Below are 21187 nucleotides of genomic sequence, written 5' to 3' on the forward strand. Positions count from 1 at the left end.
AAACCTTAAATATGCTTTCCTATAATGGTTTGAATAATGTTTATTCATCAATAATGCATCATGATGTCATTAGATCTTCTTGTTTAAACTCGAGTTCCTTGTGTACTTGTTTGACTTTTAGTAACTCCTTAGAGGCCCATGCCAAAGCAATAGTATCAGGCTGCTTCTGAACAATAAAAACTGTGTATTTTTAAATTTTTCCTCTCATTAAAAAGATTGCCTAATTGTTCAAGCCTTTTTCAACCCTCTTCATTGACTGTACTTGTCTTGGCAGTCTTTTTAAAGGTTAATTCATCCTGAAATAAGCATAGTTAGATGCAAATAGCTCTAAAAGGATAGGTGAATGCTGAATAACCAGTCATCTCTGTAGAGCATGCTTGTGACCTGGCACAGATTCAGGAGCTTCTGCCATCTCTATTCAGAGCCTTGAGCAGATTAAGTTTGAGACTTCTTCCTCCAAGCCCTGTTTGTCAAAGACTTACTTGAACTGTGCACAGTTGATATATTTGGCTTCCATTTAGTGATAGGAAATGCATACATACATAGTATGTTCTGGGGTTTGTTCTTAGGTTTCAACAGGTAATAAATGCACATTTAACTTGTGCAGCACATTTAACTTGATCAATGTACATTGTATACTTCGTATAGGTCATAATAGCTCTTCATTTTTATCTGTTGTCACAGAATTTATCCTTTAATTACAGTAATGTATAATGTGATACTATGTAGGTGGAACAAAACCCAGTTATGCTGAGGACCAAATGTTGAAACTGCTGAGTTGCGGGGAGGGAGGAAGGACCTCAGACTAGTCTGGTCCCATCAGCTGAACACTGAACTTCAGCAGTTAACGGAGTAAATGCAGTCATCTTCTGCTTTACTCAATTTATGAACCAAATTTTTCTTAGAAAAGAAGGAAGCCATTTAAATTTCACATGACAGAGAAGGACAAAGGGATTTTCAAATTATTTTGATTTGAGTGTTGTGATATGCTTTCTGTGCCCGATGCCAGCTGCAGCTGTGTTTTTCATCTGCAACCTTGCAATATACTATATTTCCAACAAGCATTTTAGTTCTTAGAAATAGATTACATCACTGTCCTGTCATTCACATGCTTCATTGCTAGGCAACACTTAATGTAATTCCATTGTTCAGTGACACCACTTGGAATCTTTGCTTTGTGTACAAAAATTGTATGTCTGCATTTTGCCATGTTGTTCCTCACGTGGCAGGATTTGTATAGCTGGATTAGCATTTCAACGTCTTTTTTGCAAAGGGGTGATTTTGTAATAGCTTGTTCCCTTCAGATTTTCTTGTCTGAAGGAGATGTCTTGCTGTTGGTCTTTGTTACTGAGTTTTCAGTTTCACTACATAGTTTCTACACAGCACCTTTTTTGGATGAATGTGAGCCTCATGGATACTTTAACAATTCCTGCAGAGTACACACTTACCTTCATTGCAGAAAGAGAGGCAGTGAGGTGAAATATATTGCTCAGATGAATGCAGAACTGATGATACGTTTGAGCTGGCTCTTAGGACCTTTTTCTTTGTCATAATGTTTCTGTAACAAAGTGCTGCAGGGGATATTCCATATGTAAAGTACTACTCTAGTAGTGTTTATGCAGTATTGTTTTATAGGAAATAGCTGCAATGATATTGCAGTGCTTCTAGCACATAGTAGCTTAAAATGAATGAAGGTATTGATGTGTTGGGACCCCTGTAACTGTAAGGGAGGTAAAGTCATACAAGTGTCTTAAGTGTTGTCTTAAGTGTTTTAAATCTGTAGTGGCAGATCCATAGTACAAATTTTATTTGCAGCAACTTTATTTTTTTTGTTTAATAAAGGTCATTTTGTTCAATGACCCTTCAGGAAACTTCTCTTAAAAATAAAAGTGGCTCTTAAAAGTGGTGAGTTTTGTAGCACAAATATTAGGTCTGTCTTTTAATGATTGGTGTTTTATCTTTTTTCTATCTGCTTTGTTGTTTAGAACAGATTTTTTCCAGTGCTGTGGACACTTCAGAGTAACTGTAAATTCTACCAGTTCGTATTTCCCAAACAGATGTAAAAGTACACAGTGTATCTTTTCTGTTCTAACATTAAATCATAGGTACTAATCTTCATAGGAAGAGTAAGTAGTACGTAAATAGTGGCAGATAAAGTAACTGTATGCATGTTTTGAAAAGCTGTTGAATAGCAAATAATGGGCTGGAATTTTTTACTTGAAAGTAGGAGACTGTTTGTACATGTTAGATTATGTAGAAAGTCTAGTTCACAGCATGGGAAGAAAGTGTTGGAGAACCAGGGAGCAAGACTTTAGTGTTCCTAGTGTCTTCACTTTCATTTCTTGACTACATGAACCAGAAGACTTCCATAGTGTAGTCAAAATTAGATGTCTAGATTAAATGTAGTTTAAAACTACTGGCTAGATAACCTAGAAAAAGTGTTGAATCTTTTAAAATAACCTAATATCTGAGGAAGGCTTTTTAATGGTTGATAAAGTGTTGCAAAGTACCCTGGCTGAAAGGAGGATTTGTTTAAAAAAAACTTACCCTGTTACTCTGTCCATTGCAGGCAGCAGCAGGCATACTGTGCTACGTGGGAGCCTATGTGTTCATCACATATGATGACTATGATCACTTTTTTGAAGACGTCTACACACTAATTCCGGCAGTTATTATCATAGCAGTGGGAACACTTCTGTTTATTATTGGACTTATTGGGTGTTGTGCCACAATTCGAGAAAGTCGCTGTGGACTTGCTACAGTAAGTTGCAGAATCTTTTTATATGATGGTGTTTGGCTGTTGTATATTTGGCCACCTTCCCTCTTAAAACTTTTAAAATATTTTTTTGAGGTTTGTTCTAATCTTATATTATGGTCTTAAGTGTTTTCCCTTACTGTCTTGTTATTAACATCTTATTTCAATTTTCTGTTCTGAATAATAGTGCTAAATTATCCAGTTCTGGCAGCAGCAGGCTCCTTAGTTTTACCTTTTTTGTGGGTTTGTTTTTTTTGGTTGGTTGGTTTTGGGTTTTTTTGTAAACTCAAAGTAAAACCATATGATCAAGTTTTTAAATCTGTTCTGTGTGAAGAGCTGAAATTGACACAGAAAGATGAGCCCAGGGCCGCCTTGTGTTAAGTAACTTGCATTACGTTTACCTGTGGGTTGTTATGATGCCTACATATTTTTCTGCTTAATTTGGATACCTTGTGTGCAGTACTCTATGCCATGTGTTTCTAAGCATTTTAACTGTAATTTCAGCTTGGATTAGGTAGGACAGAGGGGAGGGGCCAGTTTTTAAATGGTCCCCACTTTTCTGTTTTGGTTTGTTTTTTTGTTGAATGCTGTGCAGGCTTCTTCAACAGTTTTAGTTTAAAAGTGCTCTTAAATGTGCAAAAAACAATGCATAGCTTGTTGTCTCTGTCAGTTGTGATGGCTTAATCTAAAGAAACATTCTGTTAGTCCATGTAATACTCCTAGTAATAGCCTGGATAGCTTCTTTGGTATAATGTTTCTAATTATCTAACAGAAAGAAGAGTGAAAGAAACAATTAAAATACTTCAGTATGTTTTTTTCAGACCTAATGATCAGCACTTGCCTGGCTGAGGAGCTTTTTTATTACTTGATGAAGCTATGAACACTGAAGTTCCTTGAATCAAGTCAATTCTGGTCTCATTTTGTCAACTTAATTGCATGGTTTAAGTTATCTTTTAAATCAAAATTTCAGTTGAAAAAATTTAGTAAAATGTATGTGGGACTTTCAGCAAGGAAATTACTAAAACTATTTGCACAAACACTCTTGATTTTATTTGACAGTTTGTGATCATCCTGCTTGTGGTTTTTATCACTGAGGTTGTGGTGGTGGTTCTTGGATACATCTACAGAGCAAAGGTAATAACTTCTTAATTTCAGTAAAGGTTTAGTTGTGAACTTGTGACCAAAATAGAGGTGTAGTCTTTGTTCTGTTTGATTCTGTAGAACTGTTAATGGATATCTGTGCTCTAAGTGAGTTAATTTCTGATATCAGTATCTTAAAATTTAGTATTCTTGACAGCAAAGGAGAAAGTTTTCTCAGAGGCAGAAAAACTAGCTGGAATATATAATTGTCAGTTGAACAGTAAAGAAGAGTCATGGTTAATTGGTACCTTTCAATTTTCCAGATGGTCTTCTAATTTATTTATGCTTTGTCTTTGTGAATTATTTAGGTTGCACTGTATTTGAACATAGGGCATATTGAGTTAGATATCAGTAACTTCACTGTTGCCTTGTGTTTTGGTATATAAACTAGCACTGCATTATAATAAAATCAAATAGGTTGACTGCATTAATGTATGCTGTCTAGCTTTATACAGGTTCTGGACAAGGGATAAGGCTAAAGAAATTAAGACTTCTCCCACTGTTTTATTTAATGGAAGTTAAGAACTAGGACTGGAAGAATAAAATTAGTTGTGTTTCTACTAGCATAGTATGTGGTGGAAAGATACCACGTGGTATTAGAGGTACAACTATGTAGCTTAAAGAAATTTCTAACTAGCACAGTTTCATTGGCTTTTGTTATGTCTACATCTAAATTTTGCCCAAAAATTAGCAGAAAAGGCGTGTTCAGCTGTAATAAGTAGAATGATTGTGTTATAGGACACTCCAGTGATAACTTAATAGCAAGCTGAACTGCAGCACCGTGTACCTTTCTTTGGCCTTCTGTGTTTATATTACAAGACAGGTCTTACTAGTTTAGTATGCTCTCTTAGCTTTTCCTGCTGCCCTTGGATAGAGTGAGGCAACCATTAAGTAAAAATCTGGTGGTTTTACCTGATTTACAAAGGAAGGTTACCTTGAGTAAGCAGCTAGCAAGACAACCTTGAACTATGCACTCCATAAGTCTGGGTTAATAACAGTTAAAATAGCTTTCTTCAGCAGAAATGCTATCTTAGGCACAATTAAATTCAGGATATATTTTTCTCATGGTCTACATTTGATTTCTGGTATCTTTGACAGTCTGCTGAAAAGATCATGTGGGACTCTGATACTTGTAGTTGAAGTAGTTTTTAGAAGCAACAGGGGAAAGTGGTTTAATTCCTGGAGAATGGGAATAATGTAGAATTGTTTAGAAGTTTACTTGAATGGTTGCCTTCTACTGCAATACCTTTGTCTTGCTATTCTACAGTTTCATAGCTGTAGATAAGGCAGCGTCAGAGCTTGTGGGAAGGAGGAAGGTAATCTCTTTGTGGTGGCAGCATGGTCTTAATGTTAAGCCATTCATGGGAGTCAGTATTTGAAAACTAAATCTTAAATCTTCTGAAAGGACAGACAGGCTCTATTAGTAAAAATGGCAGTTTTCTGCTACCCTGTAGGACTCAGCATCTTAAACTACTACTGTTTTCAAGTGCAACAGGAGTGCCAGAAGGAGCTTAAATTTATCACCAGTGAACTGGGAGGTGAAATCTGCTTAGGTTTTTTGATTTATTTTTGCCAGAATAAATAAGGCAGCTCTCTTGCTTGCTATTTTGGTTCTGTTGTTTATGACATGGCATGTATAGATCTGTGGGGTTTTTGTTGTCTTTTAGTTTTGAAGGCACCAAATCATGTTAGAATCACTTCAGGGTTAATTATATAAACTCCTAAACACAACTTAAAAATAAAAGGAAAGATTGAAGTCCTGGCAGTTGTTCATCACAGCTATTGGTACCAAGTAAGGCTGAGTATAATGTCTCAAAGTGGCACTGGGCCCTTTTAAGATCTTAAAACCACTTAATTTTCTGACATGCCTCTGTAAGCCTGCACATGTGGATCTGAGTGACTCCTACTCCTTGAGAACAACATGAAGCATGACTAGGTCATGTTGCAACAGGCTGACCTGCTGTAAAATCTGCTAGTAATGCTCCTTATCAGTGAAAGTAAGATTTTTTTGTGAAAGGCAGTAGAGATTAAACAGGCTGTTGGTTGAGGATTTACCTGGTGGTTTTTTTTCCCCCCGTGTGGAGTAGTTCACTGTCTTCATAAAACTTGCTGGTTAGCTAAATCTAGCAAGTTGTTAGCTAGTAGTATGTTAGTTAGTTGTATGTAATTTGCATGGCTTTCAATGGTAATGTTGCTCTAATTGAACCATAAACTAAATTGTATACAAGCAAGCACTGCATTAAATTATTTAAAAACCTGTATAACAGATTGAACAGTTACTGACAGTAAGAGTTTTGTTATATGCAGCAGAGTTGTAAATCACATTGGTCAAATTATCAAACAACTGATTTCCAGCTAGTCTGAAACAGTTGTCTGTGCAGGCTAAATTTATTTATGCATATCTGTTTGGTATGGATTTATTTGTGAAGAGAACTAGCATTCCTGGGTGGGGGAGAATGAGTCTTGTGCAATTGTTGCAGAAAATTCTTCCATTAAAGCATTTAAGAGTTGTGTTGGCAAGGTCTTCCTACTGTAACTTGCAAATCTAAGGATATGCATGCTTAGTTAATTCTCAGCCCCAAGATTAGTCCTTGCACATAGTTTCTGTTGAATGTGATAGAAAAAAAAAAAGAATTCAGAGCTAATCTTGCTATTGTACAAATGTGTAGCTACACTAAATTTTCTGTGGATTTTTAGTTTACAGTGAAATGTATTAAAAGCTTTGAGTAAGAATTTCTCCAAAATAGGCTTTATAAGATGCCTTTTGGGGGACAAATGATGATTCTTGGGTGGCATCCATTTCTAGCACATGTACTTGACAGCATCTTTAGCAGCTTGACTCATCTGCAGTCATTTCAGGAGCTATTCCAGTAACTGTTGCTATGTACAATGTACTGGATCAAGGTTTCTTAGAAAGTGGGATGGGGAACTGGGACTGAACAAAGAGCTTGCTCGCTGTAGGGTGAAAATTTACCTGTGCTTCACTGGAATGGGAGGAGCAGGTAGTATGACCTACTCATACTTCTGTGGTTCCAAGTGGGATGAGTTAGCCCGGATGGTTAAACTGGTTTTGGTTTGGAACTCTGAAGGAATAGGTGGAAGTAGAAAGGTGAATGCCTGTGCTTATGGAGAGCTCATAACTTCATGTTAAGTGAGTTCTGACATAGTGTCATAGTACAAGCAATTTTATTTTTGAGAGACATTGCAAAGTTACCTTGTCTAACGTCTTATGGAAGGTAACTGCCTGTCCAGTACCTGCAAGCTAGCAACATCTCTGCAAGGGTCAAGTTAGCATTTTTAGAAATTGTACCACCAAAGTATGCTAATTTTAGGTGGCTGGGGGTTAATTTGGTTTCCTGAATTTCTGTAATGAGAAATAAAAGTTTTATTTAGACCTGTACTACTTCTGTTGCTGTGCTAATGTGGATGCTTTCTTAATAATTCCCAGGTGGAAGATGAAGTTGATCACAGCATTCGGAAAGTGTACAATGGATATAACGGAACAAATCCTGATGCAGCCAGTCGTGCTATTGACTATGTACAGAGGCAGGTAAGACTGCAAGACATATCAGAACTTTTCTGTCCTTCCTGACCTTAAAACACAAGTGCTGTGTTGCGTGTGTTGCACATCTTCCTCCATCCTAACAAATCTAAGAAACAGCTGATTGGTCCATAAAGAGTGTAACTTGATAAGAATTAGTAGAATTATGACGCTGATGGTGAGATGCATTTTATGTAATTGCCTGTCTATGTTGGAATTCAGATATCTAGTACTTACCATAGAATCCCAGACTGGTTTGGGTTGGAAGGAACCTTAAAGATCATCTAGATCCAACCCTCCTGCCTGGGCAGGGGCATCTTCCACCAGACCAGGTTGCTCAGAGCCCCATCCAACCTGGCCTTCAACACTTCCAGGGATGGGGCAGCCACAACGTCCTTGAGCAATCTGTTCCAGTGTCTCACCACCCTCACACTCAAAAATTTCTTCCTTATGTATTTTTCTGTAATGGAACATTGCAGAAACATCTGTACAGATTTAGCTAGAACATGCTGAGGAGTGAAGTGTTCCTGATAATAGCTGAAAGCTGGTGTCACAAGCTTCTGGATTCAAGACTAAAAGTACCAATCACTTAGGGAAGGTTCAGGAGCTTTCAGTGTTCTTAAAATTGCATCCATCTAAAAAGTTGGTTAATATTTGTATATTAAATGTCTAATACATTCAAGTTAATCATACTGCTAATTAATATCTTCCTTAAAATCCCTCCTGAAAGGGAAGACAGACAAGAAGCTGGTAAACTGACACTTAGGGGAGTACGTTTGGTGGAGGCTGCACTTTACCCAAGATAATTCCCGAGGTCTGCAATAGAGTAGGGACTCTCAGCAGAATGGCACTGTATTTATTTTTAATTGATTCATTTCTAAAGGCTTTTTAGGTATCCAAATAGGCATGTGACTGTATAAAATGACCTTTAATTCTGCGCTGCAGTTCTGCGAGAAGAGCAAACGATAGTTCGTGCCAGACCTATGCCCAGAAAGCAAAGTGGTTTTTTTAGCATCTGTTGTAAGCTTAAGGATAGAGCTGTTTCAAGTGAAAAATAAAGCTTTTGTCTTGTCTGGGAGGCATGAGTGAAAAGTGTGTAGTCAAACATTCCCCAAGAACTAGAATTTCAAGTCTATATTTTGTAAGGAGTATCTTAAATTATTTAAGGTTCTAGGCCCCTTTACAATACACTTGATGTAGGATTTGTTTTAGTAACCATAAAATAATGTGTTACTCAAGTAATCAAAGTAGCCTAATCTTAATATGCCTGTATTCTTGGTATTGCAAGTAGAATTGCTGTTTCATCCCATTTCTTGATACCTGCATGTTTTTTTCAGCTGCGCTGCTGCGGGATCCATAACTACTCAGACTGGGAAAATACTGTCTGGTTCAAACAAACTAAAAACAACAGTGTGCCGCTCAGCTGTTGCAAAGCAGCCCTCAGCAATTGTACTGGCAGCTTAACCCACCCGATGGACCTTTATTCTGAGGTAAGACAGCCAAAGTCTTATGAACTTATGTAGCCATGTATTTTTGTGGAAAATCTTATCAGTGGGAGCATGAAGTCTTGGGTATATTTGCTTTAACAGCAAATAAACATAGTTTCTAGAGAAACTCCTTTTTTCATCTGTGATATACTAAGTAATGACTGGTTTGGTGTTTGATTTATCTTTGATGCTTTTGAAGTTGTTTTTTTGTGTGTGTGGTTGGATCTTTTGAAGTTGTTTTTTTGTGTGTGTGGTTGTGAGATATATAAGAAGTCTGTTTGTTTCAGGGGTGTGAGGCTCTAGTTGTAAAGAAGCTTCAAGATATCATGATGTATGTCATCTGGGCAGCACTAGCCTTTGCTGCTATTCAGGTAAGAGAATGTTCTTTAGTTGTAAATGTTCTCTCAAATGAAATTCTGAACTGCTGTCCCGGCTGTTACAGGTAAGTACAGGATGATGACACCTTTAATCCCTCCTTTGGGGGATTTATAAGTTGAAAGGTTCTAAACACTTAACACAGAACTTCAGTCATGTATGGTCTAAGTACTATTGTTACATGAAGTTATATTGTTAGATTTGAAGATAGCTGAACAGTTGATGTTACCTGCAATCATCTGCTAGAATGTAAATGGTAAATTTTCTTGAAAACTAGTCATTTAGGTGCTAAGTATCATGAATGTGCTCTGATGGCATTTAACACTTGAATAATTTGCATAATATTTCATATACAATCTTATGCCATTTTGGAGGTACATCAACTCAACTGTGCTTTGTGGCATGCAGATAATATCAAGACCACCCAGGAGAGTCACCAGGGTTTTTGATAGCATGCTCTGTTCTTTTTCAACTGAGCTTTGCACTGTGTCTTGAATAATTTGTGGTTTCTGGACTTAAGCAAAAAAGAGGTTCTAAGCTGGAGACCCTGCCTACATAAATTAAGCACAGGCTGTCTCCCAGGTGAACTTTAATTATTACAGTTACCCTAGTCCTGAAAAGTAACTGAAGAAATAGAATTATTTGTATCTTAGTATTTAGTCGTTTGTTGTTTTCTGTTTTTTAAAGAAGACTAGAGTAGTCTTCTGAATGTATCTGTGAAATTGGAATGTTGAATGCTGATCAGTTTGACAGGCTTAGTATATTAATCACATTATTATCAGACTGTGCCAGTGTTTTGGCCTCAAATGTGTTATATATGCTGAGTCCCAAGAGACTGGAAATCAAGGGCACAAAGTAACTTTGAAATTAAATAGCATTTGAATTCAGAAAACATTGTACCTATTGATCTAGGTAGTTTAGGCATTTTTGTTTTCAAAAACAGCTCTTGAATTGGATTGTATCTTTGAAGGTAAATAATAATTTGTAAACAGTCTTGTGAAAATATGGTTAAAATTTCATCTCGGTGCTAGAAGGATGTATTTGTAGGTAACACTCTATACAGTAATATTGTTTAACTGTCCAGAACCAGATGACTTCAACTATGGAACCTTAACTTTGGTGACATCTGTGCTCAGTCTTTTGAAGGAAGTTGTTAGGTTTTTTGATTGCCATTCTTAAAACTTGAAACTGTTAAAGGAATATTGTGTTTGTTTGAACACTGAAATGTATTTGTGTAATGCAAATTAATGTATTTACTACAATCATGGTTACTGTGACAGGTTTTTTATGTAGGGGAAAAAAAGTATTATGAAACAAATTGAGCTGAATCCCGAGAGGAGGCATTATTCTTAGTTTTGGAATGTGCAGGTTGATTAACAGATCCACCCCAAAATGCAGCACAGTTGTAGTCTCTGGGATTAGGCCAGAATTTCACAAGCATGGTTGCAATGGAAATGTGGCTGCTTACACCACCATTCTGTTACTCCTGACTTGTCAGTTCTAGGCAAGCATGTTAGTTGTAGCCCCCCAGTAGAGAGTCTTGATTTGTCTCCACATGCCAGTAACTGAGCTATTGGTGGAAGGTATGTACTGTATGAACAGTTTGTCAAGAAAATACAAATGCCAGGGGTTTTTTTTGCTAGTGCTGCAGTATAGTGTTTTGAAATTCTTTTGCTTAAAGTTAAAAGAAGCTACATGCTACCTGTTCAGAAAAATTAGTAGAATGAAGATAAATACAGAATACAGGGAGTTGGTTAACACCTTTGAAATTTCTCTCTAGTCATGTTCATCAAGTGGTAATCATTTTAAGCCTATCAGAGGTTATGTTCTTGTATCTTTGCTCCACAGTTCAAATGGTTGTAAAGTCACATGTTTTCAAGAGATATTAGTTTAAGTCATGTTGATACTAAACAGCATTCAAATCATTTTAAATCTTCTGTAACTTAAAGCATGAGTTGTGACATCCTCTTACTCATAATACAGAATTTAAGTGTGTCCTTAGCCTGATTCTCTTCAAAATAGTATGTGGATGAGTTGAAATGGAGGTAAGAATGTAGAGTTCAGCAAATGGCCTGTAACCTGGGTCATGTCCTGTAAACGTAAAGGAGCAAATGTTTTTCTTCTGGTGAATTTTATTACTGTTCCCATACTTACTGCATAGAATCCACTCTGAACTGTTTGTTACAACTTGTTATGCAATAAGGTTGTCCAACGTTCATTACTTCCGAAGCTTACATTCAGTAAATTTAGCCTTTAGTACTTTCTTTAAAATGAAAATACTGAGGAGAATTTTTAAAAGGCTTGGAATTTCTGGGAAACTTAAGTCTTTTCTGCACAGAAGAACTTCTTGGTAAGTTCATGTTTCAGGTACCATGGGGATCTTAGAGTGTGCAATAATTTCCTGGTCTCAACCACATGAGCTGTTAATACAGGCAAACTGAAGAGAGCAAAGGCAATGCAGTGGAAGTGCTGCTGGATTAGCTGCAGATTTCCTTCTTAGAGATGGCTTTTGTAGGTAGTGATCATTTACAAGATACTGAGCTTGGTGTGTGTGCATACAGTCATTAAGCTTTTTTGTACCAAAAAAAATCAAATTGGTTTGATGGCAGATTGGATATAATCAGTGTTAGCAGGCAAATTGTAAATAAACCTAAGCTGCCTGACTGTGGGAGCTGTTTAAACTTTTCTGAAAGATTAAGAAGAGGAAGGTGCATAAATCCTTCCTCAACATAGATTTCTGAAATATTTTTGTTCACTTTAAGTGGCAGCTGAAGAGAAACAATCAATGTCTTATAGAAGGTTTTAGAGGTGTTGGAATTTTTTTTAATTACATAACCATTTCTGTAGAGAAAGGTTAAATACAGGAGTTACTTCTGCATTTACAGTAAATTCTAGGAATTTGCTCAGTTGCCTTCTAAAGGATATAAATTGTTTAAACAGTAACTCAAAGGTTGATTACATTGTTTTATTATAATACCTGATTGTTTCAAATTTTACATAACTCTTTATAAATCAAACTTATAAATTGGATATAGTTGGACTTGGTGACCTTGGAGATCTTTTCCAACCATGACAAGTCTGGGAATTGAACAGGATTATCTTTGTGTGACTAACTGCAAATGTGGATAACTTGTCTTTATTTGCTATACATTACTGGAATGAATTACAGCAAAATACTGAAGGAGGTGTTCCTCTGCAGCAGTCTTCATTCTATCCTTGTTTTGAATGGGGAAAAGGCTTAAATATTCATACTTGCAGGCTGCAAGCCTTCTTCAGAGCTCTGTAGCTTCTGGCAACTACTATAAACTCTATCTCACAAGTCTTAACTTAAAGGTTTTTTTCTAATTCTGGACATTACCTCCTCATTTCAAAGTACTGTGCCCATGAAGAGTCATTCTCTCATGTAACTATGTTTTCTCTTACTCTGCCATAACAACCTGAGGAACCTGATCTAGTTCAAGATGTCCCTGATCATTGCATGACCTTTAAAGATCCCTTCCATCCCAACCCATTCCATGGTGACACATACTTGAGCGTTAATCTCTGAACTGGGACAACGCAAGCACTGATGCAAAGTGAGGAAAGGTGCTGTTTTTACCAACAGGCTGAAGTGCCATGCTCCAGGTTATTCTCCACATGCTCTTTTGAACCTGAGCTGGTTTCTGCTATGGATCCAAAGCAGACCATGCACTCCAGACAAAGAATATATTAACTTCAGAGCTTATTCCTTTCCAGGAAATTAAAAGCTCACTCTAGAATTTCATCATACTTCTTTTTAATCACTGCTTGGTTAGCATTAGGATTTTTGTAACATTCTCTCTTCAGTCTTTCAGGAAACCTAAGTACTATTTTGCATGTACCATCATTTGTTTTAAAACTTGCTATGCATGTGATGTCTGCATGAAACTATTTAAAAAGTAGTTAATTCTGCTTTTGTCCCAGTGCTGCATTTTCCCTGGGTTCTTGCTGTATCAATGAGGAAGCTTCATGCTTGGTTGTCTGCTCACTCATTTCATTGTTTTTTGCTTTCTGTTAAGGGTTTTTTGGGGTGGGTTGTTTTTTTGTGTTTTAGAAACTCCTGCCTTCTGGATGATGCTTTATAATCCAGAACTATGACAGGAGCCTCATTAAATACTTGCATCTGTGAATAAACTTCTCTGCATGTGACCCAATCAATACAATCTCTTAATTTACTAGAAGCTGTTGACAATTACTGCAGACCATAGAACACAACACTATACCTGATTTTTTTTTTTTAGTATGTAGTCTTATTCTACCTTCAATAAATGTAAAATAACATGCCCTACATCCCTGATTATGTTCATCTAAGTCTTGTAAATGCATATGGAGTTATCTTACCCTAAATTCCTGGCAAACGTGCCAGCACAGTCATGGTACTGTGAACTCTAGCAGGAGGAAAATGTTTAAATAATTCATGTTGGACTTAAATTTTCTACTGTGGCATCTTGACGGAGACTGAGCATTTGAAAGAGATTTCAGCAGTGAAGGAGGTTCATAAAACTCTTCAGTTTTGCTCTTTCTCATCATAGTGATTGGAGGTTAATGCACTTGAATTTCATTTTGATTTTTTTATACCAGATGGAGTGTCTAATAATCGCACCTTTATTAAAAAAATTAATAATTTCTTTCATCTAACCTATTGAAGCAGCATACAAATGGCTGAACAAAAACTTCTGTATAATATTCCAAGACTGTCTTGCAAGAAAATAAGGCTGGAGTTTGTGGCCCTTGCTTTTTGCAGCAAGAAATGAAGCTTTTTCAAGAACATTTGTTGCCGTTCCCCTTAGGGACAATTACAGTCTTGTGAAGCATGCTGCCAATTTCTGTGCTGAGCTGAAATCTCTTGAAGTATCTTTCTTTCACTCAGCTTGTTTTCTTTTTATTTTTCTCCATAGCTTCTGGGCATGTTGTGTGCCTGTATAGTGCTATGTAGGAGGAGTCGGGATCCTGCCTATGAGCTTCTCATCACGGGTGGAACCTATGCCTAGAAGAGAATGTGAACCTGCAGTTCAATCTTACCTCCCTTTCGTGCAAGGTGAATGGGCCAGGTCTACTGCGATAGCTTTCTTGCCCTAAGCTTAGTCAAAGCACACCTTTAACAGAGAACTGTCCTGTACACTGGTGATGGGCAAAACATCTCAGCTTTACATGCCCCTATATAATTACCTGTGACTCTCACTGTTTTAGCCATGGATCTAAATGTTTTAGTATATTAGTAAACTATAATTTCAGAAACACTTGCAAGGTGAGTGTAATTTGGTTGATATCAAAGTCAAAGGATATGTGCCTACTTTGGTTAGATGAACGTTGAGCATTAACTGGCTGATTCTTGCATATAGAGAGGATGTTTTAAACTTTCACTACATAAAACTTTTTTTGGCCAAAGTTGTACTAAGGAAGCCAGCTGTATTTAATTGAGAAAAATATTTTAATCTTGCCCCTCACCAGTGTCACTTTTAAAAAACTCCTTAAGTGAAGTCCAGTACACTTTATATATATAAAATTGTAAAAAAGACTAAAATTTTAGGATCATTTGACCTGCAGTTTTGACCTTCAGAGGTGTGAAATCTTTTCAAACTTTAGTGGTTTAAAATACAAGCTGGCTTTTCAGGAGTATAATGTATGCACTACTGTTCTATAATTAAATATTAAAAAGAGCGGTTTTATGTGTTGAGTGAACTGTTAGATTGTAGATCTTAAATTGGTTTGGAAACAATGTAGCCATGTAGAGTAGCAAAGTAGTATGTGAAAGTGATCTCAACTGTAAATAGTAAACCTGATTAAATAAATCTCTATATCCTCCATAAAAACATGTCTTGTTTTCTGTTTAAGATTCCAGTGTGTTTGTTCAAATGGAATTCTGGTGTGCTAGAAGCATAAGCTCTGGTATGAAAGCACAAATTTTAAGTGGCTTCATTTAAATAGATCTGTATTTAAGGTTTGGTGGAAGCTTTGTTGTATTGTATTTGTTCTTTTATTTGAGAAATGCAGCGCAACAAATGCAGTTGAAGTTGGTGGAAAGGTAATGTGTGAATACAATTAAGGAAGAATCTGTTGCCTCTCAATAGTGGGGGATGAGTAGCTGTACTATAACTGCTGTATATTAATTATCCATTGATGTGTTTTAAGTAATTAAGATGCTTAGTCACTGTGTTGCTTTCCATGGTTTCAGATGCCTCTTTTGCAGAAGCCAGTCATGTTCAGAATTTCTACTGGTTGCTTAAGTGCTTTATCACACAAAGTAGACATGCTCAGCCAACCTGAATTCAACCTAATACTGTCAAATGCCCAAACATGGCTCAGGAAAAGATAACAGACTATGTGTATTAGAATTAAGGCCAGTATATCTTGTGAGGCATTTTAAGTTCCTCAGAGTTGTTACACTGCTGTATAAGTGTACTTTTGAAATTTCATATTAATTTCTAAAAGTGGGTTTCAGATTTATATGCCTTTGCTTCTCAGATTTTCATTCTTAGTGTGGTTATGTGGTTTATTAACCTGAAAGGCCTCCTGGGACTCTGGCATTACATTTCCTGGATGTGGTCACAAGCCTGCTAGCAGAACTGACTATCAGAAAAGTTGACAAATTTAAGGATTATTTGTATCATGTTGTATTGCATATTGTAGATATGCTTGGTAAGATCCCAGGCTAATAAGATCACAACCTTGACTTGTAAGAATCAGAACAGGTGAGCGTTTAAACCAAAATTGTCAGACAAAACAAAGCTACGGATGCTTCAAAAAGTAGTTGGCTCTTGCTAGATATAAGGCTACTTTATACCAATTCCGTGTAGTTTAGCTTGGTTAATATTGAGTATTGCCATAGTATTAAATCTTGGATTGGCTATAAATCTGTTTTGCTCAGAATTCCAGAACTGCAGACTGACATCACAGGATTCCAAAATTCAGTCTTCAGTCCTAGTATAACTAAAGAATTTCTTAATCTTGAGTCCTGTCAAAAAGTAGACAGCTTTATATTAAAGGCAAATGGCAAATTTGGGGCTGATGTGGCTGTAGTTCAGATATCTATGTCCTGTGAAAAGCTTTTAACAATGAAAGCAAAACTGGTTCTGCTTGTGAAGAGGATGCTGTTACTTTTACTATTACACATAGATTTAAAAATGCAGCTGTATTTTGCACCCATCTATGGAGGTGCTGTTCATGGAAGCTATTTTAATAGAAGTTGTGGTTTGTTTGGCATTTAACTTTGCCTCTATATATAGAGGCAAATCTCTAATATACAAAGGACTTACTCCACTGTAAACTTATTAAAACACTGATATTAAAATGTGTTTTGATATGCTGAGCTGTGTGAGGAATATTTCTTGCTCTTAGCTGGAGACCCTTCATTTCTCCTAGAACTGAAGAATGCACATTTTCACAAGTTTTGTGTCCAAGATGAGTTTCCTGACTTGTCTCCTGGCTGAATTCCCACATAGGCTGGAGCCAGGCTGCCTGCTGCTGTTAATAAAACTCTGTGAACTATTCATGTGCTAAGAAAAATGTCAGAAAACAAGATTTCTGTCCTGTGGGTGAGAGTGCTACTACAAACTGTTTCTCTTTTAGTGAGCTGGTGAAGCCGTATGTATTTCTGCTTCACTGATTGCCCAACAGTCTAAGCAACTTTTGCCTCCTGGCTTTTTCTTCACCTGAGTCAGAAGGGTTGCATTGCAATGAGATTCTGGTTTTTAAGTTGAGTGGTTTTTTGCTCTTGAGCAAGGAACCACATTAGTATTAAAGAACAGTGGAAAAGTCTGAACAGCATGACCATATCTATTAAGTAATATGCTGATAAGCAAGTTCTCTGCTTTTAAGTTAATTCTATTTGGATTCCTTCCTCTTAAGTTATACCATAATGAAACTTGGGCCCCTGAAAACATTCAAAGCAGTATTTTCCAGACTATTGAACCCCATTTAGCATAGGGCTTTAATGTGCACTGCAGTATAAAGTTCCCTCCACTAGCTAGTTCAAGAGAAGCTCAAGTATCACAGGTAGCAGAGCCATGGCAGTGTGCAGTTTAATAGGGGCTACTGAAGTAGAAAAAGAAAATAAATCAGTGAGAAAAAGAAATCAGCCTGTGCTTAATTAATTCCAGGAGTACTACGGTACTTCTAGTACCAACTAGCTTGGTTTGCCCAGTAGTGCTGTAGTTTGCAGTGTAGACTCTGCAAGCATTAATTTGACTTGCTCAGTATCTCTGGTCTGTTTTATGAACCTTGCTCTTTCTCACTGCCCCTTTTCCTGTGTTGCCTGGCTAGTTTACACTTTAAGTTTGAGCACTAGTCTCAATAACACTTTAATCGTGAATTAGTTTCTCTTTCAACTTTGGCATCACTGATCAACTGCCTTTTTCTTTAGGCAGAGATTCTACATGTACTACTTGTTAAGGTCAGCATTCTAGCAGAGGGAATATTAAGTATTTCTTTTGCTCTTTGGGGAAATCTTTCTCGTATTTGAAGAATATATTTTCTGTGAGCATTGAGAGAAAAAAAATGATGTGCATAAGTTGCAGCAAGTGGAATATGATTTATACATCAGGAAATCTTTTTCTTATTGCAAGAATAAGCTTTGGATTGTGTTAGAAAAGAATGTTGATAGCACTGTAATTTAGCAATTCTAATATGCTTGTATCTGCCAGGGCTTTTTGGGGAGAGTGGATGACTTAGTTTCATTCCAGCTTCTTTTTCCTGGACTCCTTGACTACCTGTTTGGTTACCAGACTTGCAACTGGATATAAGTCAACTCTGCTGCTTTTTGGCAACCAAAATATCACACTTTTATATACAGCTTTTTATATACAGCTGACTGCTCCCAAGAGGTTTCTTCTGTGTACTTAACTTTCTGAAATATCTATATTTAGGATATTCTATCTCCCTACTTAATCTAATGTGACTTGTCTTCTGTAATGCAGAGTCTACCAAAATTCAGCTGTATCAGTAAGATCTTGCAGCAGAGGAAATACAGAACTAAGAAATAATTTTTGGTACCCTGGTGATAAGCTTGATAGAAGTTCTGTAGGACTGAATACACATTGACACTTTCATGTTCTACTACTCTGTCAAATGCTGATAATGCTATCTGTGGAGTCTAGTCGTTTCTTTTCAGCAGTTACTATTTTTACTGTTACTTCAGCCAGTGAAGCTGTTAATACTAGCAACACCAGGTGATCTGGGGAGAAAGGTTTGTTTAAGTGGGTGGCTAGATCTGTTCTTTGTGTTGCTTGACAGCACTTGGATTTCCAGCTTAAACAGCTACCAATATGTTTACTTCACCCTAGCTGCACAGCTGAAGTGATGGAACACATGGATGCTGCTTGAAGCACACAAGCTGCTTGTCTGCAGCAGTAAGCCTGACCTGATCCTGAGCTTTTTAACACATGGGATTAGAATTGTCTTAACAGTGTTTTATAATTTAACTTAGCAGCTTCTTCCTGCTGTGCTGCTTCTCCCTTCTAAGTATGTTGCAGTGCAACTCTCATGCTTTACTGCCTTTCAGCAACATAATGTGATGTTCATGAGAATTGAACAATTAAGACCACAGTCTAGTAAGGTGTGTTCAGGTGTGTGTTTGTCTTATTAAGCTTGGAGGGGGGGAATGGTCTAGCAAGCTCAATATAATCAAGTTAGTAAAAAAACAAAGTTGTTTTGGTAGCAAGAAGTAGCTCATGAAGTTTTTCAGTACTTGGAGTTTCAGATGAGATGTGAGTTAAGCACTTGTGACAGTAGTAGTAGTGATAGCCTACACAATATGGAGTTAGCAGTTCTTGTAACTGACTAAATCTTTGGCCTGAAATAAATCCCACTGAAAACAGTAGAAGTGTCTAAGTGCAGTGGATCCTGTAGCATAAGCACACACTTGAATCAATGCAGTGATTAGCAGACTGCCTCCTAAACTGCTTAATTGTCTTCTTGTATTTTTGCTCTTTGGTGCCATGTTCACTGATTGGAGCAGCTGCCCTTGCTAAATACAAGAAGCCTATTTCCACTTCCACATCCTTTCTCAAAACTCATGCTAATCTTTTCCTTGCTGATCTCTGCACCTTCTCATAGGTGGTCTGTTTCCTCTGGAGCTGTATTGAGTAGGTGGAAATACCTTTTATGTGCAGCATCTTCTAAAAGATGATACATGCTTGGGATGTTGCTAAAAGGTAAGACTGACATTTATGCTGCATCTAAACTGGCGCTAACACTATGATTCCCCTGTCTGCCAAACTGCTAAACTTGACCTGTGAAGTGGCAACAGTATTTGTTGCTATCGGCCATGGATGGCTGTTGGGTGATAAGATGCTGGCCCTCTTCTCCTGTTTCTCACTGTCTTGTGCATCATTCTTATATTTCTAGACTGCTTCAGAACTGATCTTTCACATCTATTGTAGGCCTGTCTTTTTTGGATTTACTTGTCCAGCTCTGTTTTAATGATACTCTTCAGTACTGGGACTGATTAGGAGAGAAAAAATTGGTGTCATATCAGCAGAATTATGTTGCTTCTGGTTTTTGGAAGTCTACTTTCATCTGATTTTGATGGGGCAGTGTCACAGTTTGCCTGTGCCCTGCACAGCAGTAGGTGTAAACTTTGCCCTTCTCTCCTACTTTCAGGTGAGAGTAATACCTGACAAAAAATACCAAGGTAGTCCTGCAACAACTAACATTTTTTTCTGTATAGCATATCACAAGGATTAGTGCTCAAAATAAGGCCAAATCACAGGCTACTTCTTACTAGATGGTGGAGAAAGAAGTGGTATGGGAAAGCACAGCTGTACAGCTGCTCTTTGGCCATGTGTTACACCTCAGGTAGGTTTAATGGCCCGACAGCTGGTTGGGTAGCAGAGGTAAACAAGATGTAGAGCTTGCCTGCATGCTTATTCCTTGCTTTGGCAGTTGCCTTCTTGATAGTTTTGTTTTCATTATGTGTTTAATCTAGGCATATACCTTTGACTTAGTCCTTGCTGTGATCACAGTAATCTCTGCTGGATCTGCGCCTGGCAGCTGTCAATTCTTTCTATGTCTAGACTCCAGGATAACTGTTTAGCTTTATTTTGTGTGCTGTATTTACACTGCAGCTGAACATCAAGTACAGTTTACCCATAACTTGAAAGCATGGCCAGGTTTTGTAGACCAAACTTGCACATGAACTTCAACCGTGGAAATAAAAGATTATCAGAGCTCACGTCTGGTGACCTCAGACTCATTCAATGATCCCGCTGGAGTAATCAAAGCAGCAGTCCTTCGAAGTTCCAACTTTTTAGTGCTGTGCAATGGACAACACTTTTTTTTTTTGTTCATCCCTGCTTCTCTTGACCTTGAATGATTGTGCTTCACATCAAAGCCAGAGGGAAGCCTGCCAACAAGGGCTACTGCTGGTTAACTGGTGAGGCACAGCAGCATGAAGAATGGACAGCTTTGCTTTCATCTTGGATGCAAGGTACTTTTGCCAAGTGGGCTTCTGCCCCATTTCAAAAATTAACAAGCTTTTCCCATAACAACTGCTGTGTCAGACCTTTGCTATCATCACACTGTAGAACTGAAATTCATTTTCTTCATACAAATAAAGTGTTTAAGCAAACCACTGACATCTGCAGGGCTTGGGAGCATCTAGGATGCCCTGCATTCAGAAGTGGTCTGGTTTATAGATTAAAGTAGGAATTGGTCTAGAATACTGCTTTTGAAAAGAGTTCTAAAGTTTTTCTCCCTCCTGGACAAAGGAAGCAGTTAAATAGGAAATTAAGAGAAGGGTAAGTTATTTTTGGAAAAGACTGAATTGTATAGTCCTGCACCAAGCCTCTACCAAGTCTCCCTAACCCTCACAGGCAATAGCCAGACTTCTATTGCCAAGACTCTTTTTGCCCAGTCCATACTGTAGAAGAACTA

General features: G+C 37.4%; 1 protein-coding gene across 1 annotated transcript; it reads left to right on the top strand.

The window, feature by feature from the left end:
* The first annotated feature begins 1410 nt into the window (after positions 1-1410).
* Positions 1411-15122, top strand: TSPAN3 (tetraspanin 3). Its single transcript, XM_009994493.1, has 7 exons — positions 1411-1470; positions 2570-2761; positions 3815-3889; positions 7344-7445; positions 8774-8926; positions 9211-9294; positions 14215-15122. The coding sequence occupies exons 1-7, from the start codon at positions 1411-1413 to the stop codon at positions 14305-14307; spliced, it is 759 nt and encodes a 252-aa protein (XP_009992795.1). The 3' UTR covers positions 14308-15122.
* The last annotated feature ends 6065 nt before the right edge of the window (positions 15123-21187 follow it).

This window comes from Chaetura pelagica, unplaced genomic scaffold (genome assembly GCF_000747805.2).
Source record: "Chaetura pelagica isolate M959 unplaced genomic scaffold, ChaPel_1.0 scaffold222, whole genome shotgun sequence".
Taxonomy (NCBI): domain Eukaryota; kingdom Metazoa; phylum Chordata; class Aves; order Apodiformes; family Apodidae; genus Chaetura; species Chaetura pelagica.